This window comes from Haliotis rubra, unplaced genomic scaffold, assembly GCF_003918875.1.
Source record: "Haliotis rubra isolate DU_JTF1 unplaced genomic scaffold, ASM391887v1 Scf79, whole genome shotgun sequence".
NCBI lineage: Eukaryota > Metazoa > Mollusca > Gastropoda > Lepetellida > Haliotidae > Haliotis > Haliotis rubra.
This window is the reverse complement of record NW_025767512.1, coordinates 1,361,304-1,388,457: the sequence shown is the minus strand read 5'-3', so window position 1 is coordinate 1,388,457 and position 27,154 is coordinate 1,361,304. Positions and strand designations below refer to the sequence as shown.

Below are 27,154 nucleotides of genomic sequence, written 5' to 3'. Positions count from 1 at the left end.
AAAGCTCTTTTTCATACCAGCAAACCATTAGTTGATAAGAACTTTATAAACATATTTTGAATTGATTTTGTTCACTTGACGGATTTTTTCATGTAAGACATCCGAAAAATAAATGTTAAAAACGAGATTGGCCTTGAGAATCATTTTCTTATTCAACAGCAATACTGCTGAAACTGTCGGTTGATGGCGGCTTCACACAAAAGAATAAATTCTATGATGAACACAGTCCGTCAAAAAACAGCATACTAGTAAACGGTATAATATCATTATTCTATTTTCTTTTTAACATGTGTTGCGTATCTTCAGTAGGTCGTTTTGGTGTGTTACTAAAACATACTAAAAGATAACAAATAATAATTGTGAAAATTATTTAATTAGATAAACAACATCTTATGCATATGTGTGCATTTCAATATATCACAGAAAATGTGAATAATATAAACGTAGTAATACTGGCTTTATAATACTTCGTTTCCCCATTTGTCTTTGAATATGCATTCGATAAAGTGAACCAATACAAACTGGACCTTCACGGACATAGACACATTACATGAATCATCACAATCTGCTAGAATCTGTCCAAAATATGAATCATTAGACATTGAACCTTCACTGACATGCGAACCGATCCCTCCCCCACACCCTAAAAAAACGATCTCAAACAATCAATAGTTCATGATGTTCAAGTTCTACCTTGAATGTTTAAGTTGGAGTGCCCCGTGGTATCTTCAGTCCGTGTGATAAAAAATACGACATTGACAATAAAAATAAACTTCATCGAAATTACACGAAATGAAAGAAATTCTGAGTTCTTTCCAGAAAATTATAAATGTCATTTTCCAAAGTGACAGACATTAGTGGACAGAAATTATACCAAAGAGGATGGAGACTTGTTTGTTCCAAAAACTGTTCCTTGTCGAAAACAGATCAGCTTGAAATATCTCACGTGACCAACACAGCCATGTGTATTCCACTAGAATTTCAAGGAAATAAAACGAAATCTGATCTTATGAAAACCGAAATATCACGAACACATTATATCAACTGCACAGTAATACATGACCATTTCAAGGGAGTATCAGAATAGTTCCTGTTTGTACAACGAAACTCGAAACTGTACATTTAGACTGTGTTTCAGTTAACCATAACATATTATTAATCCGCACATCTCAAACACTAAGGCAGGACTGAGATTAACGGGTTCGTGTCTTACTTTGAGAACGATCCTTGTTTTCATCAGTCCCATGCGCATGTGCATTTCCATGAAAAACCCAGAACAGGAAATTATTCCGAAACGTAACTTGATTCTGTGACATCTGAGTTGTTTTATTGTTTCATTACGAAAGCATAATTAATAAATTGACATCGAAATCCGCGTTAAAAAAACCATTAAATTTACACGCACAAATAAACAAGGACTATATCTGAGACCGTCTATGGCTAGGAGGCCTGGGGTCAGTGAAGGCGGCTCCAAACCGATTAAAGGTATTGTTCACTACAGGTTCGCTCTTTCTATCATAAGGTGGGTAAACTCGCTTCAGAGCATTATTTGAGTATCTCCATGGGTTGTGTTCTAGGAAGGGTTCCTGTGTCACAGCTAAATCATGAAGAGCTGTTCTATAGGGAACTTCCGGTGCCTTGAACCAGCAGGGTGTGGATGTTTCGAGCTTAATACTTCCTTCCTGGGGTTCTTTGTAGGCCTTCGGGAATCTCCGGTGAACTGGTGGCTCGTTGGTCGGTTTGCCGAGAAACGAAGCTGTGTATAAGCTGTTCTGATCCACTTGTATTGGGTGCATCGTTTGGTGGGAGAGAAAGCTATTGTTGGTTTCATGGAGACGACGATCAACGTTGAGAAGACGTCGTCCAAGAAGCCGTGTTTCGCGACCCTTAAAAACCAAAAATATAATAATAATACATAAGAGTGAGTATGGTTTTACGCCGCTTTTAACAATATCACGGGGGTTCACACGTTGTACCCATGTAGGGAATCGAACCCGGGTCTTCAGAGTGACGAGCAAACGCTTTAACCATAAGGCTATCCCACCGCCACTTCTAAAAGAACACAAGGTACATTGATATATGTTTATAAAGATCACGCTTAAGATGTAATCAGTGGGCAGTAAGGCAGAGGCGTCACAGTATAAACGTTACACCTGCAATTTTCAGTTAAGTTATGCAGTACTATCGATTGAGAAGGAACGTTGTGCAATGGCCTTGACCTCGGGGAGGTGACTTGGGAATTGTAGGTCCATGATCCAATTTAATTAGGGACACAACTAATTACCCTTATTGTCCGAAGATATCCGACAAGCTGCGTAGGTGACTTTCAGTTTTCTTGTCATTTTATTTTCAAAGCAAATAATGCGCAATGCTGATATGGAAAAACGAAAACATTTCAACGCTATAATTTTTCAACGCTGAAATAGTGTGACGCTAGGAATAGTGCCGCTCGACACTGGACGAGTATACAACACGTTGCTGTGAATGGTTTCTAGTTAGACGTTAACAGACTCATTAAACAAAGGGATATGGATTGTGACTGCCATTTATGTTACAAGTATAACTGCTGGTCAACGGAGATACCAAAATTTTAATGAATATCCGAACATGAGCAGCTTAATCTAGACTAAAACTTAGTCTCGGGATATATATAATTTTAATAGAAACAAAAATCCCTTTTAAATCGAAAAGGAGCCCTAATGAGATGGGAGATTCTGAGGAAATCTAGACTTGCTTCATTTAGGGCTTAAGCATTGCTGAAAGGGCTCGGCAGAAGGGAACATAATGCGCAGTGACTGTGAGACAGACTAAGCATATTCAGACTGAGATGTGGTCACGTAAATATGATAATCTTACTTGAAAATAAGTATCTGAGAAATAAAATTCAAATAGGCCACAACAATGCATAATTTAGGAATTGATGTAATTCAGACATGCCAATTCGTTCTAAATTGGACTTAGGTTCAATTTCTAATTTATGTTCTGGGGTCAAGCTACAGCTAAATGTGTAGCATAAGGGACCGTTCATAATTCATAATAATAAGGGGTGTGATGATTTTAAGAGGGGGTCACTCATTTTGTTCTGGGGAGCTGGGGTGGGGGGTCATCAATTTTGTACACACGTACTAGGTGGGGTCAGCAATTTTGTACATAAAAGTATGTTTAAAATTATGCTTAGAAATTATGGGAAGGGGGGGGTCATTGATTTTGTACATGGCATGCAGGGGTCACTTATTTTGTACATAAATTTTAGGGGGGGTCATTCACATTGTACATGCTTCTCCATAAAAATCATAATCATAAACACACACACACACACACACACACACACACACACACCCCAGCCATAAATTATGAACGGTCCCTAACTATACTAATGATTGTCGATGTTTCACGTAAACAAATATTTTCACAGTGATTTACTTAGTTTTCATTTGGTTCGATATATTTGTTTAGAGTTTTGGTCAAATTCACCTCGTTAAAATAACAATCAGTTTTGGTCAAACAATTTGATCCGGCTTTTTATCTCGACCAGGAAACAGGTTTGTGATCCTTGAACTCATCCCTGTGACGTCATATCAGCGTCTTTGTCCGCTTTCTAACCAAACAATAGTATTGGCCGTTTAGTTGAGTCACGTGATAAAAGGTAATTTGTTAGTGATATACGACCAGGACTTTTGACAGTGAAGGGCAAGATTGGAAATATATAGCCAAACATCTGTCATCTGTTCTGCCCCCTATGAGAAACAATGACTAAGTTAAAGATTTTCTATATCTGCTGTTCAACAAAGAAAATCCCATTTAGTCTTTGACAATCTAAGCTTGTTTTGTTTCAGTACCGATTACATTAACAACTTTATAAAATAACGATTTAAAAAATGTGATTGTATGAACTTCATTACAAATTGAACTCAACGTTTCATTTATAACTGAATTTGTGACAATTTCATTGATCTCGCATACTGTGGCTCACACGGAAGTGTAACCAGCATCTCCACGTCGTATGCTTTAAACATTTATTTCCAAAAGTGGAACCGGATTTGTAAACAAGCAGTATGCTTATCTGAATACCAGAATATCCAGTAGAACAATGAACTGATATCAGAACAAATTCGAACTTACATTCCCGAGGTACACTCCGTGATCCTGAAAGGCGTTTCTGTTGTCATGGTTACTGAACCGGTTAGACTTCTTGTAATTCACCTGCCAAAACAAAAAACACAATGGAGTCAGTTTAACAAACGAACCGTATCTGAACCGGTTAGCAATCGACAATTGAACCTCAGATGCCAACGCCGCGAGCTGAATGACTTTAAATTGATGCGTGCACCATACAAAGAGAATTGGCGTAACTTCAGACGCCCTTCCTAGTAAAACCTCCTTATTCTGGACCCCTTAAATAGTAAACCACGAGTTTCAGTCACTTAACTGCCATATGGGGTAGCAAACAGTGGTTATAAGCACAGCCCAGTGATACGAGTAAAAATAGGAAAGTAAAAATAATCACTCCTGCTTTGTCTGATACTTCTGTCACTTGAGGTTCATACATTTTATTATAAGGTTTATGGCTATACAAGTTCATATAACGATACTTTGTGTTGATCTGTAGCGAGAGATTATGGCCGGATGTATTGCATGTGTATTTGTGTTTCATTTTTTAATTAAAGGTTTTCAACTTAAGTATCACTGTTTGTGCTTAATGATGTACATTTTACAAACCGTTAAAGGTTACTTTTCCAAAGCTTGAGCTCAATTATTTGTTCCGACAAAGAGGTGCTCAATTTAGTTTTCAGTCAAATAAACCAATTATATTCTTTAGAAGAAGATGGGCCATGATGGGTTTTTTCTATTATGCATAGCAAATGAACCATTATTTCAGTAAAACGGGATCCACTTTTGTTTTAAAATACCCAGGTTTCACTGACAACGTGGCAGTGAAATTGATCTGATGTAGAAGTGAAAAGCTGAATTGACTAAAACGAAACGAAGTCGATATGTTCGAAATCAAACGTAACCGCAAACACTGCAAATAATTGTTTTAGATATCATGGTGATAAAATATTGTATAATAACAATACATCACGGATTTGATATTTATTCATGCAGTTTAAATTCGTTCATTATTTAGTTTCCATAGTGAATGAAAAGGAAAGGAAAACGTGTTTTTAAATTTTTCACAGAATTTAGATTATAGGTGCTCGTTACTTCATTGTCTATTTCAACTACAACTCTGTTTCCTTAACTCGCATAGCTGGGTTCTCATAATGGTGATGATGATGATGACGATGATGATGATTTAATGGTGATGATAATGTAAGGGCATTCACTCCAGCTATGTATTCAAGCGAAGAAACTAAATGGGTTTGAACTTCCTGAATTCCTATAATTACTCCACCCGGAGACCCAGTGTTATTTAACACACTTTCCTAAATAACAAAAGGCTTCAGCAGAAGCCATTAGCAGAACACTTGCCCTAACAACTTCCTCAAAACCGATACCCAGCTTAAAGACTTCTATTACTAAAGCTTTAAGCCAATCAACATGTTTAAAAGGAATTTTAATCTTCGCTGCCTGTTGTACAATGTACCTCAAATAATGCATATTTCTCACGCAAAACAGTATCCATAGAAACCGACTCAATTTTTGTGTTTTTAACTAAAATATAGATCTTAAAATGTTAATATGGTGTTTTACATTTGCTTTGAATATGTTTTCTTAAAAACACATTTAAGCGACAGAGTGAAATTCGTGCCAATCTCGGTTTATAATCGTGTTTATCTTGAAGGACAATGGACATATTTTAATCTTAAATGTCATGGTAAATGTAGAGTATTGGTGTCACGGTGGTTTTAATATCCCGAACTAACAAATGAGTCGAACAAACAAAGCGTTTCAGCTTACAACGTCAGAGTCGCCAACAGTGGGTTTAGTATTAACAGCCTGTCACGGAATCATGGTACATTATGTGAAAACAACAGGGAGCGGTGTGTTTTATTAAAAAACTAAATTCTAAAAAGTGGATTTACAAAAGAGCGTCAGTGTTTGATAAAATAAATAGTACAGATATCAAATCAAATATACTACCCATCAAAAGTTTAGACTCACTTAAAGCACTCACTATATGTTACATATATACATATGGTTACATTGAAGATGAATTTCTCCACTAACTTGGGGGAACTAACTGCAAACCTTATGCAGATGAATTGCACGAGGATCATGCATCAAGTTGCTGAAAAGCATGTGCAAATATCTCACATGTCAACAGCTGCGTTTTGGTGTAAAATTTTGTTAAAGGTCACATAAACCCTAGGGGGTACAAATACATAAATCACTGACTGGCATCGTTATAAATGAAACCCCGTCATTAAAACTACTCATTTCGACCTTTAATTGACTTAAATCGACCTTTTTGACAACAGTGCACAGTTCTAACCCGCGAACGAAATTTCAACCAATCAGAGCGGCGCGCCTCTGTGACGTCATATGAGGAATAGCTTTGAGGGCCGATGCAGAATTCATCTACATTTTAGGGGTTAAATTATCTTGTTTACAGGCTTGTATAAACCTGAAATCGTGACAATTGTTGTGGAAAATTAAAGCTATATGTTCTCACAATCTACTGTCATTTAATTTTGTCTCCTGCTTTGCCTAGTTTCCGAGTTACAACTTGTTTTCATAGACGATTCTGTCAAAATCGATTGGTGTCGTTAGGCCCTATTTGTATAATGACTGATCCAAATTGATCCCATTTCTGTGTTTTTTTACCTCGATAATTAATCATGTCATGTAAAAATCTGTTTGTATTCTCAAACAGTGTCGGCCCATAAGTTTTCACATGCAATACAGCAATTAATACTCCCTTGTTGTAACCCGTGTTAGGTGGTATAAACCTCACACATGTTATTTGTCATCATTCACTTGATGGTCAGTTAATGAATTTATAACAGGTATAATTAGTGGTAAGACACTTAGATTACCCGACAAAGGTTCCCATTTGGCATTTCTTGTGTCTGGAGTAAATATTCAACATTATAAACATCGATCAAAGGATTAACCGATAACACGCTGATTGATTAATTACTTTTATCTTACACAGCGGAATTGTCAAAAGGTAGTGTTTATGTATGTAGATTTACTAATCTATACTGAATACACTCTGTCGTGTCGGTGTCTGCGTAAAAACAACGTCCTTCTTTCAAAGGATTAACCGCCAATACAGTGACTGATTGCTCATTATTGGCTAACTAAATTACCGTTTTCAAAGAATGGCGGACATTATGCAATCAGTTGCCAGGTGTGCTATCTTGGGTGACCAATGAGACTATACACCAATACCTGAAAAGATTTATCACTTTTTTGTATATTAAACTGTTCAAAGACACATCATTTGGAACAGTTTTGTGGATATTGATGGATACATTCCTCGAACAAGGTGATGGCCTGATATTGTTCCTATAACTTTAATCTGTTTTAATTTTAATATTTGCATTTTGTTTTTATTCATTTGTCGTAGCATTTAGCATAATCATTGTTTTCGCCTTGAAGTGTAATGAGACAGACAACATGCACTAGGGTGTGTGTGCGAATTATGATTCACATTGGCAAACTATAAAATGTCTAGATATTACAGTTCTGTTATAAATTCACTATAAGTATCAGCAGATCGTCTGCTTTTTATTTAGTTTCAAAATGCATACAAGTATGATAATAAACTAATTAGGATTATAAGACCAAATATACAGACGCACATTGACTAGTATCTACATACTGGTGATGGACATTAACCATGGGAATGTAGAAGGAATTTGTCGCGCAGTATTGTGACTTCGACCCCCACCTCGCTTCCGTGGAAGAAATCGTTATGTTATAAGTTGTGTCATGCAAAATCGGTTTGGTTATGATTCCAATACATATTTAACTACGAGTAGAAAGTAGTCTTGATTTTCTAACTTGATGAAAACAAACTATAATCTCATTAATTCTAACAGATTTTTATTTTTAAAATGGCGGCGATTCTGTCGGGAACATCCGCCAGACTGAGGATAAATGGTATTTAGGTTTGTTTTCACCGAGTTACAAAATGAAAACTACTTTCTACTCGTAGTAAAATATGTATTTTATTGATGGCCAATAGGATTTTGCATGACATAGCGTATAACATAACAATTTCTCTCGTGGCAGCGAGGTGGGTGTGAATATAATACTACTTACAATATTATTGTTACTTCGACCACAAACTCACTTCCGAGGAAGAAATCGTTATGTTACAAGTTGTGTCATAGAAAATTTGTATGGTCATCAATCATATGCATATTTTACTAGAATTAGTAAGTAGTTTTGATTCTTTAACTTCCGTGAAGCGATCTGAACACAAGTAAGATATCGTTTCAGGCTTCCACAACGCTCGCTTCGCACTCACAAACATAACCCATTTAGCACGAACTGCGGGGTCCTGTGGAAATCTGTGCATGGGGACACCATCGCCCGACCCCTAGGAGCAATTGACGACAAAGCAACGATTCGGCATGTCGTCGTTGATGTCGAGAAATCATCAAAATGATGAGCGTGCTACACATTTTCTATACAACTAACTGAAAATCGTTCCTCATATGACGTCACTGCAGTGCTCTGGCGACAGAGTTACGTAACCTGTCTGCGGTTTTGTTGGCGGGCGAGAGGGAGGCAGGCGACTTTTTGGCCACTTTTAATCGCTCGGTATTAATTAACCACAAGTTTTTAAAGAATAAATTTGGTGTTCCGCATAAGACTAATCACAAATCTTTCATATGTAATGGTTAAAAGAGTAACAAAAAAACAAAGTTTAGTGGTTCTTTAAGAATTCACCAATTTTCACAGTTTCATTATTTATTGAACTAATGACAATAATGGTTTCAATGTAACAAATTTGTTTTACAAGACATCAGTTCATGTGTAAACAGTACCTTTACACAGCATGGAATATTTTGCAAAATCTAGTTTAGAAAAGTTGACTTGAAGTAAGTGGCTACATTTACACCAGTGAGTCTAAACTTTTGATGGAAAGTATATAGCTAACAAAACAAATTTGTAGGCTGGCATCCATTTTCCATGTTTTCTCATTCGAAAATATTTACTCCCGCCACTGCCTTTTCTTCGAAAGACTCAATATCTGGTACTCTTTCGCATTCATTTTTTAAACTAAGTTCCAAATAATTTTTATGCTGGTGTTGGTTGATTTTTGACCACGAGGGTCACAAAATACATAAATATAATAACAACACACATTAGCTCGTCTAAAAGTATTCAACAACACACTTTCTCAAACATACTCTCTCTCAAACACACCCTCTCTCTCTCTCACACACACACACACTAAAACATCCACACACACACTCTCTCTCTCTCTCCTCTCAAACACACTCTCCAAACACACGCTCTCTCTCTCCTCTCAACGCTCTCTCTTTCTCTCTCCTCTCAAACACACACTCTCTCTTTCAAACACACAAATACTCTATCTATCTCAAACACACACCCTCTCTCTCTCTCTCTCACACACACACACACTAAAACATCCACACACACACTCTCTCTCCTTCCCTCTCCAAACACACGCTCTCTTTCTCTCTCCCTCTCAAACACACACACTCTCTTTCAAACACACAAACACTCTATCTCTCTCGCACACATACTCTCTCAAACTTTCACAGACATATACATAGACGCACACACACTCTCAACACACATACTCTCCCTCTCTAAAAACACGCACACTCAAATAAACACACATGCTCTCAAACACACAAATAGGCCTACTCTATCTCTCAAACACACAAATAGGCCTACTCTATCTCTCAAATACACACACGCTCTCTCAAACACACACATACTCTCCCTCTCTCAAACACACACTCAAACACACACACACAAACTAAGACAGTATGTTTCAGTGTATAGACAAAATATCGTACTTGTATCGTATTACATAACACCAATTATTTGCTTTGTTCATACGTATGTAGGCCAATAATACAGTGCTTGACCATGGCCATAATACACCGAAGTGAGGCCCCTAACGTGTATAACAAGTGGGGCTTAAACTGGATCAAAGCGTCACGATTCTCAACTTAACATTTGTATGAACGTGTTTGAGATGACATTGATAAAAAAGACCATGTTGCGAGTAATCCGTCCTTCTGTCGGGGGATTAGTTGAGGCAGTCGCCGGGTTCGCGAGCTACCTCTTCGACACGTGTAACAACGGCCCCGACTCCTGGTGCTGGATGCGCCATTGTGTGTGGGAGAAAGGAGGGAGAATTCCAGCGAACAGACGCGTTCTGGTTAAATAACTCCCTTAGAGGCGTATTGCCGTCACGGTCTGGTAAACTTTGGTCCAGATATTGTAACTCTGGCCCCGTGTAACAATGAGATGTTGTCTTTGTCTTGTGAGGGTAGCCACAAAATAAACTGCCGGCAAAAGAAGTATATAACGTTGCCTGTACATCTATATTAAATTCCAAACTGTAATTCTCTTTACCTATTTCAGATGTTTTACCTTTTTAATTCGGCCTCCCATTCAAATTACCCTTAATATTCAGTTGTTGGTTTGTTTGTTTGTTTGTTTTGGGTAGTAACACCACTCTTTCAAAATTTCTATTTTTTGTTCCCCCTCATTTCTTAATACGTGTACTACCCCGTCGCCGAAATACCTTAGTTGTGCGTGCGACTTTAAATAAAGCAAATAACTACTGCTATTCATGCGGGTATCGAAGCTGTAATTTGGACCTCATCATAACTGAATCTGGGACTTGGAGTTTGCAGTATTTATATATTTTTTTTACAGCTTTTGTAATTTTTAAAGTCAAATCCAATTTTCATGCGTATGCTTTCCTTTGTCGGACAATTTTGATTAGTGAGTGAGTGAGTTTAGTTTTACGACGCTTTTAGCAAAATTCCAGCAATATCACGGCGGGGGACACCAGACATGAAATTCACACATTGTGCCCAGCCCACGTGGGGAATCGAACCCGGGTCTTCAGCATGACGAGCGAACGCCTTAACCATTAGGTTACTCCACCGCCCCTTTGGCTCAAGAACCCATGCTTATTTCACGGAAATGAAGCCGTCATCAATCTCTCTCGGTTAGTGTGATATGACCTGTGATGGGGACATTTGGAGATCTTCCAACAAAAAGGCATCAGTTGGAAAGGTATCAAAAAGGACACCAGAAATGTGTGTACCCATGTGGGAAATCGAACCCGGGTCTTCAGCATGACGAGCGAACGCCTTAACCACTAGGCTACCCAACCGCCCCAGTTTTGATTAATAATCATCATAACAATTGAACGTTTAAACATAAAATGTTATGCTTGATGGGCTTAAGGGGCTGGAGTGGAGGTATTATTGGCCAAATGCGTGTTAACATAATAAGACATGCTATATATTTGGTCTAGACGGGGTGACTATTACTGACTAACAGGATGTAGCTGGAATATTGCTGATTGCGGCATTTAACAACATTCACTCAGTGACTCAGTGTATAACCACACTTCACCTGTATACAACTGGGTTGACAAACACAGATCGTGTATTAACAACTTCCTTATCCGTGTCAGTTTATCGATGTTTTCTTCCGATGACCCCAGCCGAATCATATGTTCTCGGTAAGGACCGGAAGTTATTATCTTTGCTGAATATTCCACTTAATGCTTCGTCTCTATTTCCAGACTTTCTGTTTCAGTCTCACAATCTGAGGTTATTGACTGGCAGACAGACGACAGGAATTCCAAGGCATCGAGTCAATAGAACATTGATAATTTCGTACCTTACCCAAAAATCTTCATCTGCGGTACTGACTGTATATTGACAAAGTTTTTATTATTCAGTTGCGTAAAATCAATTTGAGCATGACTTCCGGTTAGACCTGGATTGATCGCTAGCTAACTCTCGTTCCCGGGAATGCGGACTGTCATATTTGCTTTGTGGGTATTTTTTTCAAAATTCTTGTCATCCCGGACTGAATGCATAACATTTGCCCCGGATAACCGGAAGTCGTCTGGTCCCACCGATTCTTACTAAAATATTGCGTTTACCGCTAATAATGCGTTGAAAAAGTCAGCGCACATAGACAGAGAACCAGTTTACAACTCACGTCTTTCTTCACGTTGAATGGAGGAGGCGGGGGTTGTGGTATGAATTCGTTGTCGTCCATGAACGGCCCGACAAGCATGGCCCCTGTACTTGTTGCCGCCGCTCTCTGCATATCCGCCACACCTGGCTCCAAGCCTCGATGGCGATACTGTAACAGACAAAGAAACTTTGATGGGAGGCATTAACGTCAGGTGCACCCCTATTTGTATGGCAGATCCATCTAAGATGATCTATTTGTGTCTGTGTGAAGGCGATCTATTTGTTTTTTTGTTTAACGCTGCATTCAGCAACTACATGTATATCACGGTGGTCTGTAACCAGACAATCCAGTGATTGACAGCATGAGCATTGATTGAGGAATTGGGATACAATGACAGATGTGAACCAAGTCGGCGGGCCTGACAAACGATGCCTTTAGTCGACGATCATGGGTTAGGGCGGACCAATTTTACGGGCTTCTATCTGTAAATAATCGGATCTGGACCAGATAATTCAGTAAATAACAACATGATCATCGGTCTAAACAGTTTGAATACGATGACATATGTATCAACTAAGTCAAAGTGCATGACCTCTCAAACAACTAGCATGTATTTCATATTTCTCACACCATACATGTATTTTCCATTTCTCACACCATACACGTATTTATCATGCACGGAATACCAAGAGGGTACACTCTAATATCATTTCTACATCCGTATCAAGAAATAAAAGTGAAAGAGCATTTGAAGGTTCGTTGATACCCCGTATACCAACCACAAGCTGATTCCATTTGCTGCTCTCTTCAATACTTAGTTTCTTAATATTTTACGAGCGCTTCGAGCTAATGCTTTTTACGGTTTGTTTGTCAGACTGGTTCTCTGGGTATGCTGTGCTGGCGCTTCACTGCTGACGCCACTATGCGTCTGCGCAGCAAACCCATGGAACCAGGCTGGTTAATGGATTTGTTTCTCATGTCCTAACTCAACACATCTGTCCTGTCGATGTTCCTGAGTGTAACACACGTGTACTTATCTCAGCGTAAGAGGGCTACTTTCGTCATGGCGACCGATTTGGGACAATCGTTGTGTGAATAGACATTGAAGTCCAAAGGCTACTTAACATGTAGGAATGCCATGTCAGGAATGACGTAATTGCCATTATTTATAATACGCTTATCCCAATAATCCCCGTTGTATTGTACACCGACTGTCAGCCATCCTGAACCAGCTGTGTAATCATACCCCTCGTTAATTAGTATTGTTCATGTATGGCTTTATCCAAATTCATTCGCATTGGGTGACATTGGACATACAAAAGTTAGTCCGGGAACGAAAACAGGAAGTTGTTACCCTTCGCCTAGGCTAATATCTATTCTCAGAAACTGACGCATTTGAAAGAGTGAGTTTAGTTTTACGCCGCACTCAGCAATATTCCAGCTATATGGCGGCGGTCTGTAAATAATCGAGCCTGGACCAGACAATCCAGTGAGCATCGATCTGCGTATTTGGGAACCGATGACATGTGTCAACCAAGTCAGAGAGCCTGACCACCCGATCCCGTTAGTCGCCTTCTACGACAAGCATTGGTTACTGAAGATCATTATTCTAACCCGGATCTTCACGGGTCATTTGAAAGAGAGAAACAAAACAGTTCCTAAATTAATTTTAAGAAAAATTGATTTAAAATGAGCCCAGAGTTTTCTTTCATTTTCAGATACTGCAGCAAGCCTCATTGTCCAGACCAGCATGAGCTACCCTTAGCCTCGCTTGGGTTAGACCAGTACACAAGTACTAACAGAATGTGCTAACCTGGTACACGGTGCTTCTTTTGTATGTCTAGCTACATAAAGCAAACATATATCACATGCTATCGACTCCATGCTGTAACCTAGCGGAACTGTACACGGACCCCATCGCTACAGGAATATGTAAATATACCGACAAACAAAAGAAAGTACGCACTTGGTTCTTTGGGATTATTTTCACGATATCTGGGGTGTTTGGGAAACACGTACACAGTGGTTTTTAATGTAAATTCACAAACAAAACATTTCGGTTTAACATTTCCGTTGTCTTTTTTATTTTTGTTGTCTGTGGAAAAGATCTCCGAAAACAGGTAAACTTTCTTTTGTACGTCAGTGTAGTATTTTCAACTACATTTGTCTGTACCCCAATGCAGCCATGTGCTGTCACGTTTTCCAATTCAGTCGATCACGAACATTATCGAACCAACGGATCACGTTCCATAAAGTGAAGGTGCATCATATTTTTCACTGTTTAACTTCAGGGGGCGGTGGGGTAGTTTAAAGCTTGGCAGAAGATGTTTTCGAATCCCCATATGGTACAATGTGTGAAGCCCAGTTCATGTTGCTGGAATATTGCTAAAAGCGGCTTAAAACCAATCTCAGTTTAACTTCAGAGATGTTTACAAATATGGTTTGCAGTTCATCTGTCAGTACATCTGTTTTGTTGATTTTTGTAAGAAAGGTTGTTATTACAAATAATAAAGCGACCCTAAAACTTAACGACCTTCAATATATAATTAATGTTTAATCTCTGAAATGAGCAAAGGGTGTTTGTAGACGAACTTTGCTCGTAAATTAAACACTTCTATAAGTAAATTTCAGATAGCAGATTATGGTATAAACTAACATGGATCTTTGTTTGTCTAATCTTCCTGAAATCAGATCTTAGTTACTGCTAAACCATGATCTGAGGATTTCTTATTATCAATAACTTGTTTGCATAACTTACATGTATACCTGATCACAAAGCGTCGATTGATACGCGGCATCGATTTCACAAATGCGTGATATTTCAAAACGGTCCGATATCTTCGTTGTCTAAACGTATGTAAAAGTGTATTGAAAAGAACATTGAGGAAAACATACATACCTAACATCAAACGTCAGCTTCTCCCTCGCAGTCAGTCTCTAATGGGTTTAATCAATATCCTGACAATGACTGCGTACTCTGTAACTAGGCAAGTACAGGTTACACCTTTTTTGTAGGTCGATAAATATTTCAGCAGTTACTTGACTCACGGTCCGGTAATCCTGGTATCGTATGCTTAGACTGTTCGATAAATACACCGTTTTATTGGGATGATATTCGTGTCAGATAGCTTAACTCCGGTCCGCGCAGTTAGATATTTAATCAATAAACATCGCTGCATATTAGGTTGTGGCATTACAGATATATTGATAAGTGGCAACGAGGACATGAAGTGGACTGAATGAATATTGTTTAATGCCGCTAAGTTTATCACAGCGGGGTGTGAGTAATTGAATCTGGGCCAGGGGTATGGAGCATCAGGTACGACCTTTGAAATGATGGGCTCAGACAAATTATTCTGCATCCGCACATGTCAGTACTGGAGGCATCAGGTACGACCTTCATGAAATGATGACAGCAGTCAACCTGGAAACATGTAGTACCATTCTGCCTCTGAATCCCAACGGGACATATAAGTATAGAGGACATGCATCTGGATGTAATGGCCTCATAGGAAGCCACATAGTAAAATCTAAAGAATAAGTTCAAGCAATATGATTTTAAGGAATGAGACCATACACTTGCACGTGTCCGTACTATACACCTGAACATGTCAGGACCATACATCTGAAATGTCAGGACCATACACCTGAACATGTCAGTACCATACACCTGAACATGTCAGTACCATACACCTGAACATGTCAGTACCATACACCTGAACATGTCAGTACCATACACCTGAACATGTCAGTACCATACACCTGAACATGTCAGTACCATACACCTGAACATGTCAGTACCATACACCTGAACATGTCAGTACCATACACCTGAACATGTCAGTACCATACACCTGAACATGTCAGTACCATACACCTGCACATCTCAGTAGCATACACCTGAACGTGTCAGTACCATACACGTGGCATGTTGTTGAGGAAATCTTGAAGCAGATCGTAAGCGTTTAGCACGATATATATGCACACTCATAGATAAAGTAAACACAAACATAATCAGAGCGAAACAGGAATTCGAATCCACTATCACAGGTTTCCGGCACGTCCAGGGGAAGCAACTCTGCACATAGAATTACTTTTGATAACAGTGAACCATCTTATCGGTTCTAATGATTAATGGCTGCTGTAATCATAATCAGTACGTCAAGGTAAAATAGACTCACCGTGGCAATATTACGCCCATGATCAATAAGTCGGTTTAATAAACGTAGTATCAATCAATCAGATGCTTTACTCTTACCGACTTGACTTTGAGATCGTCTCCAATGGAGACACTCGTCTCACCTGAACCCTATAGGTCTCATTGGTGCTTTATTAGCTAGTTTCCCGATGATATTGCTGGAATATTGCTCAAAGCAGCGTAAAACCAAACTATGTCACTCACCATTATATTTGTTTGTTGTTTAACGCCGCACTCAGCAATATTCCAGCTATCCAGTGATCAACAGCATGATCACCATTAACTAGTTTCACTAGGTCACGTGGTGAACGCAATACAACACGGTGCCTGAGTAGTCGTTGTGTTATGTTAATTTTATATAAAAATATATATCCATAATATTTATCCATAATTTAGGCTTGAAAAGTCTCAAAGTGGCCGTCATGCCGTACGAGCCACACTACCAAAAAGAAGTTAAGGATCACTTCCATATCGCTACACTCATGGTATGAAGGAATGAGTGTTCCTTAACTAATTTGAGTAGTATATATGTGAACTGTCGGCTTGTGTGGGTTTATAGACAATTCAGACGACACCGATACTCTATCGTTGTCAGGTATTATGTCGGTAACGGAAATATCCGAGCGATCCGGAATGCTCCAACAGAGCCGTTCTTTTGATAAGTGTTTTATTTCAAAATATCTATAAACAGCCTGTCTATACACACCATCGTCACAACAGATGCTTACCATGTCCACGTGTAAACAAATCCGTAGCATTGTACATATATTTACAACGGCTATTTGCCATACAATTCTAAACAAATCTGTGCTCGTTTTGTATTGCAAATTTCCCGAGCCACATACACATGTATATCCCTTTTCTCCCGTCCTTCTGAAACTGCTCAAAGCTGACAAAGGTTATCGCCGTAAATGCTCTTTCTTCTCTATTCACACGTAACCCGATACATAAATCCATTTGTAACAAAGGTCGGCCATAAACTAAAACGAAGGCGATAGACTTTCTTACCTGTTAGTCCTTCAAACTTCAATGTATAAATTTCAACTCAAAGCAATTACTCCCCTTTGGTTGTCATAAAACCGCGCATATCAATATACGTTATGTGATTTATTCGAGTCGGAATTGAATCGCCTGAGGGAATACACCTGCGGTTGTTGAACGAACTCAATCCTAAAATCTGTTTGTCTGTTAGGATCATAAATCACTCTTTAGACAGCCGTAACGATAAGGTACTATTTGTACTCGACATTTCCAATAAATATTGGGCCGAATGCTGTCAGTGATTGTCAACATTAAATGTAACCATTTTCGTATAAGGATTGTGTATTGGATTTTGCGATGCCATACGATGCATGGACGGATCCAGGAATTTTGAGGGGGTGGGGCGGATCCAGCAAAATAAAATCTTTTGGTCTTAAGTCATTTTCGGGTGGGGGGGTCCAGGGATTTTCGAAACCTAATAACACACACACACACACACACACACACACACATCCCTACCCCCCACCCCCCCATTGGATCCGCCAACGCAAAATAAAATCTTCAATGTGGTCTTAAGTCAGTAATATTTTCGGGGTCTGTGAAGATACGAGGGTGGAAGGATGGGATCGAATGACATGTATCAGCTAATTCAACGAACCTGAGCAAACCCAATTGGATTGCTAAATACCAATTCTAACCCGGACCTTCCGAGAAGAACTGTCGTTGAATCAAACTGATATCGAGTGAGTGAGTGAGTTTAGTTTTACGACGCTTTTAGCAATATTCCACAGCAATATCACTGCGGGGACACCAGAAATGGGCTTCACACATTGTACCCATGTGGGGAATCGAACCGGGTCTTCGGCGTGACGAGCGAACGCTTTAACCACTAGACTACCCCACCGCCCATCAAACTTAGAACTTAGAACCCAAATGTGATGTATATTCAAAGCGGTTTCAAGTAGTGTTTCTTAAAACCCAAACAGAAAGACAATTAAAATGGATCGTGATCGAGACCTGCTTAAAATCCATCAGAAAATAATGAATATGACATTGGCTGTAAGAAAAGGTCAGGTTTGATCGACCGCCATTTTGTGTTGTATTACATTTCGTTGTTCATATTTTTTAAGTGTGAACAATTTCGAAAACAACGTTATGTTACAGTGCCACGTCTTGTCCAATCATAAGGTGCTGCAACGTGAGTGAGTGACTTTAGTTTTACGCCGCACTTAGCAATATTCCAGTTATATGGCGGCGGTCTGTAAATAATCGAGTCTAGACCAGACAATCCAGTGATCAACAGCATGAGCATCGATCTACGCAAATGGGAACCGATGACATGTGTCAACCAAGTCAGCGAGCCTGACCACCCGATCCCGTTAGTCGCCTCTTACGACAAGCATGGTTGCTGAAGATCAATTCTAACCCGGATCTTCGTGGGTTTGCTGCAACGTGATGACGGGCCACAGTGTAGCTCCGAAACCTATTTACAATGAAAAGGTCGCAATCTGTGCAATGAAAAATATCTTTTTCCTGAATCCCCTTTGGCAGTGCTGTGGAAAGATCGGCCGCCACAGATCGATTACATGCACGTTGTAGTGTTTATTGTACACAACACATAAACCGTCAACAAACACAATTAGTCTTCCAGCACTGTAAAGTTTATACCTGTAGGTCAAGCGGAATACTTGAGGCTTTGTGTTGACTGCCACAGTTACGACCTTAGATGTCGTAAATCATTTCATTCATCAGTGAGTGAGTGAGTTTAGTTTTACACCGCTTTTAGCAATATTCCAGAAATATCACGGCGGGGGACACCAGAAAATTTGCTTCACACATTGTAACCATGTGAGCGAACGCTTGAACCATTGGGCTACCCCACAGTCCCATTTCCTTCATCAGAGACGGGATAGGTGTATTTCTGAGGGCGATTCTTGGATTCGAACCTATGTTCATCTGATACTGGCAGGACTAAGGGAGGCAACTCTTCACAGGGACGTGTACAGCGTTGTAGTACAGCGAAAACACGCAAGGGTACAGTGACGGACTGTGTGTGTGTGTGTGTGTGTGTGTGTGTGTGTGTGTGTTAGCCAGAGAACGCAAAAATTAGGGATTTCAGTGAGGGAGAGGTGTATTATATATTTAAATGATGTTTAGTGGTGGTTAGGTACTGCGCCGATAAACATGGAAACATAAAATAGTGTGATCCGGTAATTTGGCATCCGAACACACGATGATATGGTTCTGTCTCAACAAATTACAAAATGGATGCCTAAAGGTGGACCCAGAGGTAGGCGTGTGTGTGTGTGTGTGTGTGTGTGTGAGAGAGAGAGAGAGCATCCCAAACATATAGAGGATATATCAGAGAGAGCATCCCAAACATATAGAGGATATATCAGAAATGCACTATATCCAAACATGCAAAGGATCTATCAGAAATGCATTATCCAACGGATATAAAGGTTATGTCAGAAATGCATTATCCTACGGATATAAAGGATATATAAGAAATGCACTATCCCAAACATGCAAAGGATCTATCAGAAATGCATTATCCAACGGATATAAAGGTTATGTCAGAAATGCATTATCCTACGGATATAAAGGATATATAAGAAATTCACTATCCCAAACATGCAAAGGATATATCAGAAATGCATTATCCTACGGATATAAAGGATATATCAGAAAAGAATTATCCCAAGCATATAAAGGATATATCAGAAATGCACTATCCGAACATGTAAAGGATCTGTCAGAAATGCACTATCTCAAACATGTAAAGGATATATCAGAAACGCAGTATCCAACGGATATAAAGGATATATCAGAAAAGAATTATCCCAAGCATATAAAGGATATATCAGAAATGCACTATCCCAACATTTAAAGGATCTGTCAGAAATGCACTATCCCAAACATGTAAAGGATATATCAGAAACGCAGTATCCAACGGATATAAGGGATATATCAAAAATGCATTATCCCAAACATGTAAAGGATATATCAGAAACGCAGTATCCAACGGATATAAGGGATATATCAAAAATGCATTATCCCAAACATGTAAAGGATATATCAGAAACGCAGTATCCAACGGATATAAGGGATATATCAGAAATGCAGTATCATACGGATATAAGGGATATATCAAAATGCACTATCCAAACATGTAAAGGGATATATCAGAAACGCAGTATCCTACGGATATAAGGGATATATCAAAATGCACTATCCCAAACATGTAAAGGATATATCAGAAACGCAGTATCCAACGGATATAAGGGATATATCAGAAATGCATTATCCCAAACATGTAAAGGATATATCAGAAACGCAGTATCCTACAACGAAATGATATAAAGGATATATCAAAATAAGGGCATATATGCACTATCCCAAACATGTAAAGGATATATCAGAAACGCAGTATCCAACGGATATAAGGGATATATCATGAAACATGTAAAGGATATATCAGAAACGCAGTATATACGGAGTAAGGGATATATCAGAAATGCATTATCCCAAACATGTAAAGGATATATCAGAAACGCAGTATCCTACGGATATAAGGGATATATCAGAAATGCATTATCCCAAACATGTAAAGGATATATCAGAAACGCAGTATCCTACGGATAAAAGGGATATATCAGAAACGCAGTATCCCAAACATGTAAAGGATATATCAGAAACGCAGTATACTATGGATATAAGGGATATATCAGAAATGCACTATCCCAAACATGTAAAGGATATATCAGAAATGCACTATCCCAAACATGTAAAGGATATATCAGAAATAGTATTATCTTACGGATATAAAGGATATATCAGAAATGCATTATCCGAAACATGTAAAGGATATATCAGAAACGCAGTATCCTACGGATATAAGGGATATATCAGAAATGCATTATCCCAAACATGTAAAGGATATATCAGAAACGCAGTATCCTACGGATAAAAGGGATATATCAAAAATGCATTATCCCAAACATGTAAAGGATATATCAGAAATGTATTATCCTACGGATATAAAGGATATATCAGAAATGAATTATCCGAAACATGTAAAGGATATATCAGAAAAGCATTATCCTAAAGATAGTGACTCTCGTGACCACACTCCCACGTTCCTTCAAATGTGAGAGCGAGTCGAACAAAAGTATCGAGGATTTTTCTTGGCCACGGGGACAAATTTCAGGTACATGGATATTTGAACATTAAAACACAAACAGACTTACGCACATCTCGTTTTAATGATGTTGACACATTTATGACGCTTTCAACTATTCGATCACGATTATGGGCTTCGCAAACGTCCCATTTACACATATCGCTTTGTTACCTGCACGTGTTCTCACCCTGCAGTAACACACCCACACCTTTCTTCTTCTTCCTGTCGTGTCAATAGCAACTTGAGGCATATGTAGTTTATAAATGCACCTTGTCACGTCACTGTTGACTGACACATGCAGGAATGCACGCTGTTCTTGTCACGACATTCTGTTTCTATGGAAACCAGCATTAACTTTATGTTATATTCGAGAATATGTTTATGTATCTTGGAACTGATTATCATAATCTCTACAGATATAACAATTCCAGCAGAACCGGAAATGCAATTTAAACGATAAATAATGGTGATGTTTATTGCAAATTTGACATTTGTGGAACGAGTCTGACATCACCTGTTGGTTCACTTGAATTCGCTGAGTGAGTGAGTTTAGTTTTACGACGCTTTTAGCAATATTTCAGCAATATCACGCCTGGGGACACCAGAAATGGGCTTCACGCGTTGTACCCATGTAGGGAATCGAACCCGGGTCTTCGGCGTGACGAGCGTACGCTTTAACCACTAGGCTACCCCACCGTCCCTGAATTCGCTGAATGGATACATGGCAGCATAACGTAATCTGTTGCCATTTTATAATATTAGTTATTTAACTTTTGTAAAATTTGGGTAGGGAAAGTATCTGATAACGGATCCAGAGGTGCCGTAACGTATAATGAAGTTAACACAACGAAGACCCGTACCTACGTCTAGCATTTCAAATCTTTATTCCACTTCCTCACTATCGGTCTACTTCCTTATCTGTCTTCTGATTCCGCTGCCCTAAGATGTTTCTTTGTATACATACACGCAATAGGTGTTTTGCAAAAAATGATATATACATGACATCACACTTAATATTAATAAATGTAGATAAATTTCATTATTAACAATAGTTTTAAATATTATATTGTAAAACTCTTTGAAATAGCTGTTTGTCAGTTTGGATAAGTTTTACCAAACTGTAAATTATCATATTTTAAAATAAATATACATGAGCAAAATATTTCCTAAATATATTTGTGTTTGAAAGAAAGTATTATTCCGTTACCAATAACATTTTCTGTTGTATATAATCCGCTGACACGTCTGTTAGCAATTGCTATTTATTGTTTGAAATAGTGAAGGTCATATTCCAAGTTAATTATGTATCGATACATCAGAATATTCAATAGGAAAATGTTTTATAAACTCACCATTTTTTGTTTTCCGATATCTATGAAATCCGCGTCGATTTGTGCAACATTTGTAAGACTTCAGTAGAGATCAGTAACAGAAACACGGGCACCCGTTGCCCGTCTCCCAGGTAAACAACGTCGGTATAGATGTGTCGGTTGATTACAGGTATGTCAGAGTGTCGAGGTAAATACAAGCATTGTGATAGTTAAATACTTCATTTACGACGAATACCCTCGGAGCATTACACGATACCCACGCCAACGAAGTGTCAGTAGTGTTTCTCAATGCTCGAAATTTCCTTTGATAAAAATCAATGGGACGTCAGGCCTCGGTGGATATCAATAGATCGATGCAGTCACGTGATCGACGGGATTTGGGGACGCGAAAGATATGTATTCTGATATCTAGCCGTTGTTGTCACCGTCAATAGGACTTGTGACAATGTGGTGAATTAAACGCACGGTCTCTTAAAAATAAGGGTGCTAGATCGTAAGATTTTCAATAGCTGATTTGTGAATAAGATAGCTTTGACTTACAGGAACACGGGAGAATGTAATCTTGTAAATCTGTTAACGTTGGGTGCATTTCGCCTCGTCTTGTGTTAGCAGAATAAAACATATGCAGTGCTTAAAAAAAATGGACTGTATAATAAAGGAATTCTTGTTATCAGCTCCCGAATCAATATCCCCCGAGTTTAATATTGATTGAATTCTGTAAGGAGTGGAAAATTAGATTCGTTTAAATAATAGAACATGGAGACGCTACCTAATAAATGTTGTTTTTACAAAATGTATTCCTTTCATTCCTATGGATGATTGTGACTTCAACACGACTATCGCGACAGCTGCAACTACCTCTTTTCTTCATCTACAACCACCCACCACCAGTGGTACAGGTTTAGAATCAAGACGTTTGAGTGCCTACATGATTCACCGCGGATGTATGGCTTATTGTACGAGCGCTTCTTACACTAATTAAACAAGACATGTGTTTAGTTTGGGCTTTGTGATCTCCAGGTCAAGGGTTTAGTGTGAATGTGCATGTGTGTTTTAGCTTTATATTTTATTTTTTAAATCAAGGCTTGTCAGTTTAATAGTGATATGTATGCGGTATACCTAAAGTGGTTCCAGTCTTCTACGTTGGTATAGAGCGGCAAACCATGGATGATAATCAGGGAGAATCTAACACATAATCTTAGGATCATGACACACCCAAGGGAAGTAACTCTGCACAAACTTTCTGTTTCATAGGCAACTGGTCACCCTGGTACCCAGTATGTAGTGATACACGGATGCAGATACGCGTATTATATCATTGAAACTATCTTGATATGGTGGTGTATATATTTCAATACAGACTTTAAAATGTTTTCGTAAACATCTTCAAAAAACAATATCGTCAACCTGTCTTCACATCATTTGGTGCAACTGAGCTATCACTTATATGTGTGCATTGGTTGGTGTGAGTTTTGTTTTATTTTTTTTATCCGAAGCATCATGCCATGTGACACCAGAAACAGGTTTAACATATTGTATCGTACGAGGAATCGAACCCGGACCTTTGGCGCTACGGGCGATCGCCTCAACCACTTGGTCTCTTGCAAGGATAGCCTTTGGGCTAATCCGGTTTTACAGAACATATACTGAGGGAAAAAATAACGGATAACATGAAGGACAAGCGTTCCTTTATTTTTTTCCAAGGTTTCTTCACAAGCTTTGTATGTTATAGCTTGTGAAGAAACCTGGAAAAAATTAAAGGAACAGTTGTGCTTTCATTTGATCCCTTTTTTTTCCCCCTCAGTATATATACCAGAGTTAAGACAGTGCTGGTATTACATTGAGGAGAAGTCGGCATTGTAAGATATTCCAGTAAACAATGGTCCCTGCCCTCAGGACTCGTCCGATGAGAGAACGCAGTCTTCATATATGTTATAAGTCTCTCATAACTGTACAGGGTGGCTCGTTACTTTTACGCTTATATTGTCTTAGGTTATGTATAGTTTTCATCATGTATATATTAAGTATGTCCGTTTTTATCAAAATGACTGTAACGAGGTGAGACTATAATAAACAATCTGTCTGTCTGTCTATGTCTCTTTTCGTCATCCGAAAGCCACCTGGCCCCGATTTCTTGAAACAAACTTAAGTCTGAGTTTCGACTTAATAATTTTCTCACATTTGAGCAAATGCGTCCATGTACGTTGAATCATAAACGGTTTTATGCGTGGGATGTAGACATCGTTTGATCGACTATTCCATAAATGGCGCGTTCTAATACCACCTAACATAGGAACGTTCCACTAACATAGGAACGTTGACGTGAAAGATGTTATACATATAAAAGAAAGTTTAAAAGTATAAACTATGAAGCCAGATTAAAGACTAAAAACAGCTTATCTGAAACAATAAAGATAACTCTAAACGTTAATATCAAATATATATTTATATCTATTCTCAAACTTTGATAACAGTTTAAGGAGTTTTGTCAAATATCGGACTGAACTCTTAAACAGCAGTTTCATGTACAAATACGCTATTAAAACTAAACATGGGCCGTTCATTTCGTGATAGGTCGGTTGTTTAAATGCTTACACCGAAGAGAGCGGCTAAGAGGAAACTTGGACCGTATAAGATCCGGTTATGTTAATCCGGTGGGCATAGCTAAGTCGGTGAAGGGCAAAACATAAAATTTATCTCAAGCTTTGGCGTGTTTTAAGTAGCAGGGAATCGTAATCAGGCGATAAGCTTATCAACGCCATTGATGATAACTAAGAAGTGTTTAAGCACGTGGTTACGTCATGCTGTTGGACTAAGGTGAAAAAAATAAATATGTTGTATCTCCCTTCCCATATTTTTTAAGCATAATATTTTATTTTTAACATTTTTATGTACACAAATGCTGACCCCCTACCTCCCCAGAACAAAATTGGTGAAGACCCATCCCCGAAATCATCATCACCCCCACCCACATCCGGCCATAAATTAATAACTGTCCCTTAGTTTTAAATTACAGCGAAGAATGGCGAAACGGTGTAAAACACGCTGTAGACATTAGTATTCATCATCGCTTTCAAACGTACAGCAACGTTAGACACTGTGGTTAGAGGGAGGGAACACATGTGGATCGGTTGGTCAGTCTGCGCCGTGGAAGCTCGAAAAATTGCCATTGGTTTGCCTAGTCCAGATTCGACACACGCACGCACGTACGCACAAACACCACCACCACCACTCCCTCTCTATAACCAACGCACGCACACACACTCTCTTTCGTGCAATCTTTTGAGCGAGATTAATTCACTCGGTACAATTCAAAATCTCTTAGACGGCGTATTCACGTTTTCCTCAAAAACATTTCTCACAGGCTTTCAAGTATAGCTCAAAAGTATTCAGAAGCTCACATCTAAGCTTCCAGAGCTTCGAGAATCAATTACAATTAATTCAAACGCCAGCACAAGCTTTAGAAATCAACTCACAACGAAATGATCTTAGCATTCACGCTTGTTGGGGATAATCGGCATTAGATGATATTACCAGAATACTGATCCTTGATGTTCGACATTAAATGCATTAATCTTGCTTGAATTCCAACTTTTTTCCCCAAATACCGGAAAGCACCCATCATAGCAACGCGCTGGAGAGAGAACTAATGAAGCTAACTAAAGGCTACCGTGTATCGTTAGTGTTCGATATCGGTTCAATGATACTGCTGTTATTTGCATGTACGGCTGACAATGCAGCAATGTTTGCGATCTCCTTGCATGATTCATTATGTTTGCTTAGCTTCATAACTTTGATGTCAAGCCGTTATTTATATCTCATCGACAGAAATCAGTAGCTAAATCCACGATCCATGTTACACAGTGCTCTATAGAACACAACACGTACACTGTATAAAGGGACATTTTCATAATGTTTTAATACAATTTCTAATAGTTATGCTAAATTTGCAACTCAATACCTCAATAGTTTTTTTCACTTGTACCTTATACTTAACAGCATATATACCTTAAAGCTATGTCGTTTTAATAGGTTAATTAATTTCTTCAATATTGACGTCTTATAATTACGAAATTAACTGCAAACATTGTTTTAATTAATGCATAGTTTGACTCACCCAGATTCCGTCTGTTTTCGTACACCTTGCATATTTTCTACCTTTTGCCATCGTTATCCAATGAATTAAAAATTATTCCGTGAACTGAGTCAAGTTGTTGAACTCCATTGGCATACAGTCGGTCGTAACGACACCACGTACTAATCGCCTGCTGGCAATGCGATAACAAACAGACCTGTGACGTCACAGACAAATGAGTTGGACTCTGCGCACTGATACAATATAAATAGTTCCAT

At 38.6% G+C, this 27,154-nt stretch overlaps 1 protein-coding gene across 3 annotated transcripts; it reads right to left on the bottom strand.

Moving 5' to 3' along the window:
• Window positions 1-354: 354 nt before the first annotated feature.
• Window positions 355-27,104, bottom strand: LOC124261160 (testis-expressed protein 36-like). Of its 3 annotated transcripts, none has more exons than XM_046695489.1 (4): window positions 26,919-27,104; window positions 12,130-12,276; window positions 4,123-4,203; window positions 355-1,886 (listed from the first exon to the last, which is right to left on the bottom strand). In XM_046695489.1, the coding sequence occupies exons 1-4, from the start codon at window positions 26,967-26,969 to the stop codon at window positions 1,419-1,421; spliced, it is 747 nt and encodes a 248-aa protein (XP_046551445.1). In that variant the 5' UTR covers window positions 26,970-27,104; the 3' UTR covers window positions 355-1,418. The 3 variants fall into 3 exon arrangements, with proteins under 3 accessions (XP_046551445.1, XP_046551446.1, XP_046551447.1); XM_046695490.1 differs by lacking the exon at window positions 26,919-27,104 and adding an exon at window positions 22,823-23,090; XM_046695491.1 differs by lacking the exon at window positions 26,919-27,104 and adding an exon at window positions 15,008-15,077.
• Window positions 27,105-27,154: the final 50 nt, after the last annotated feature.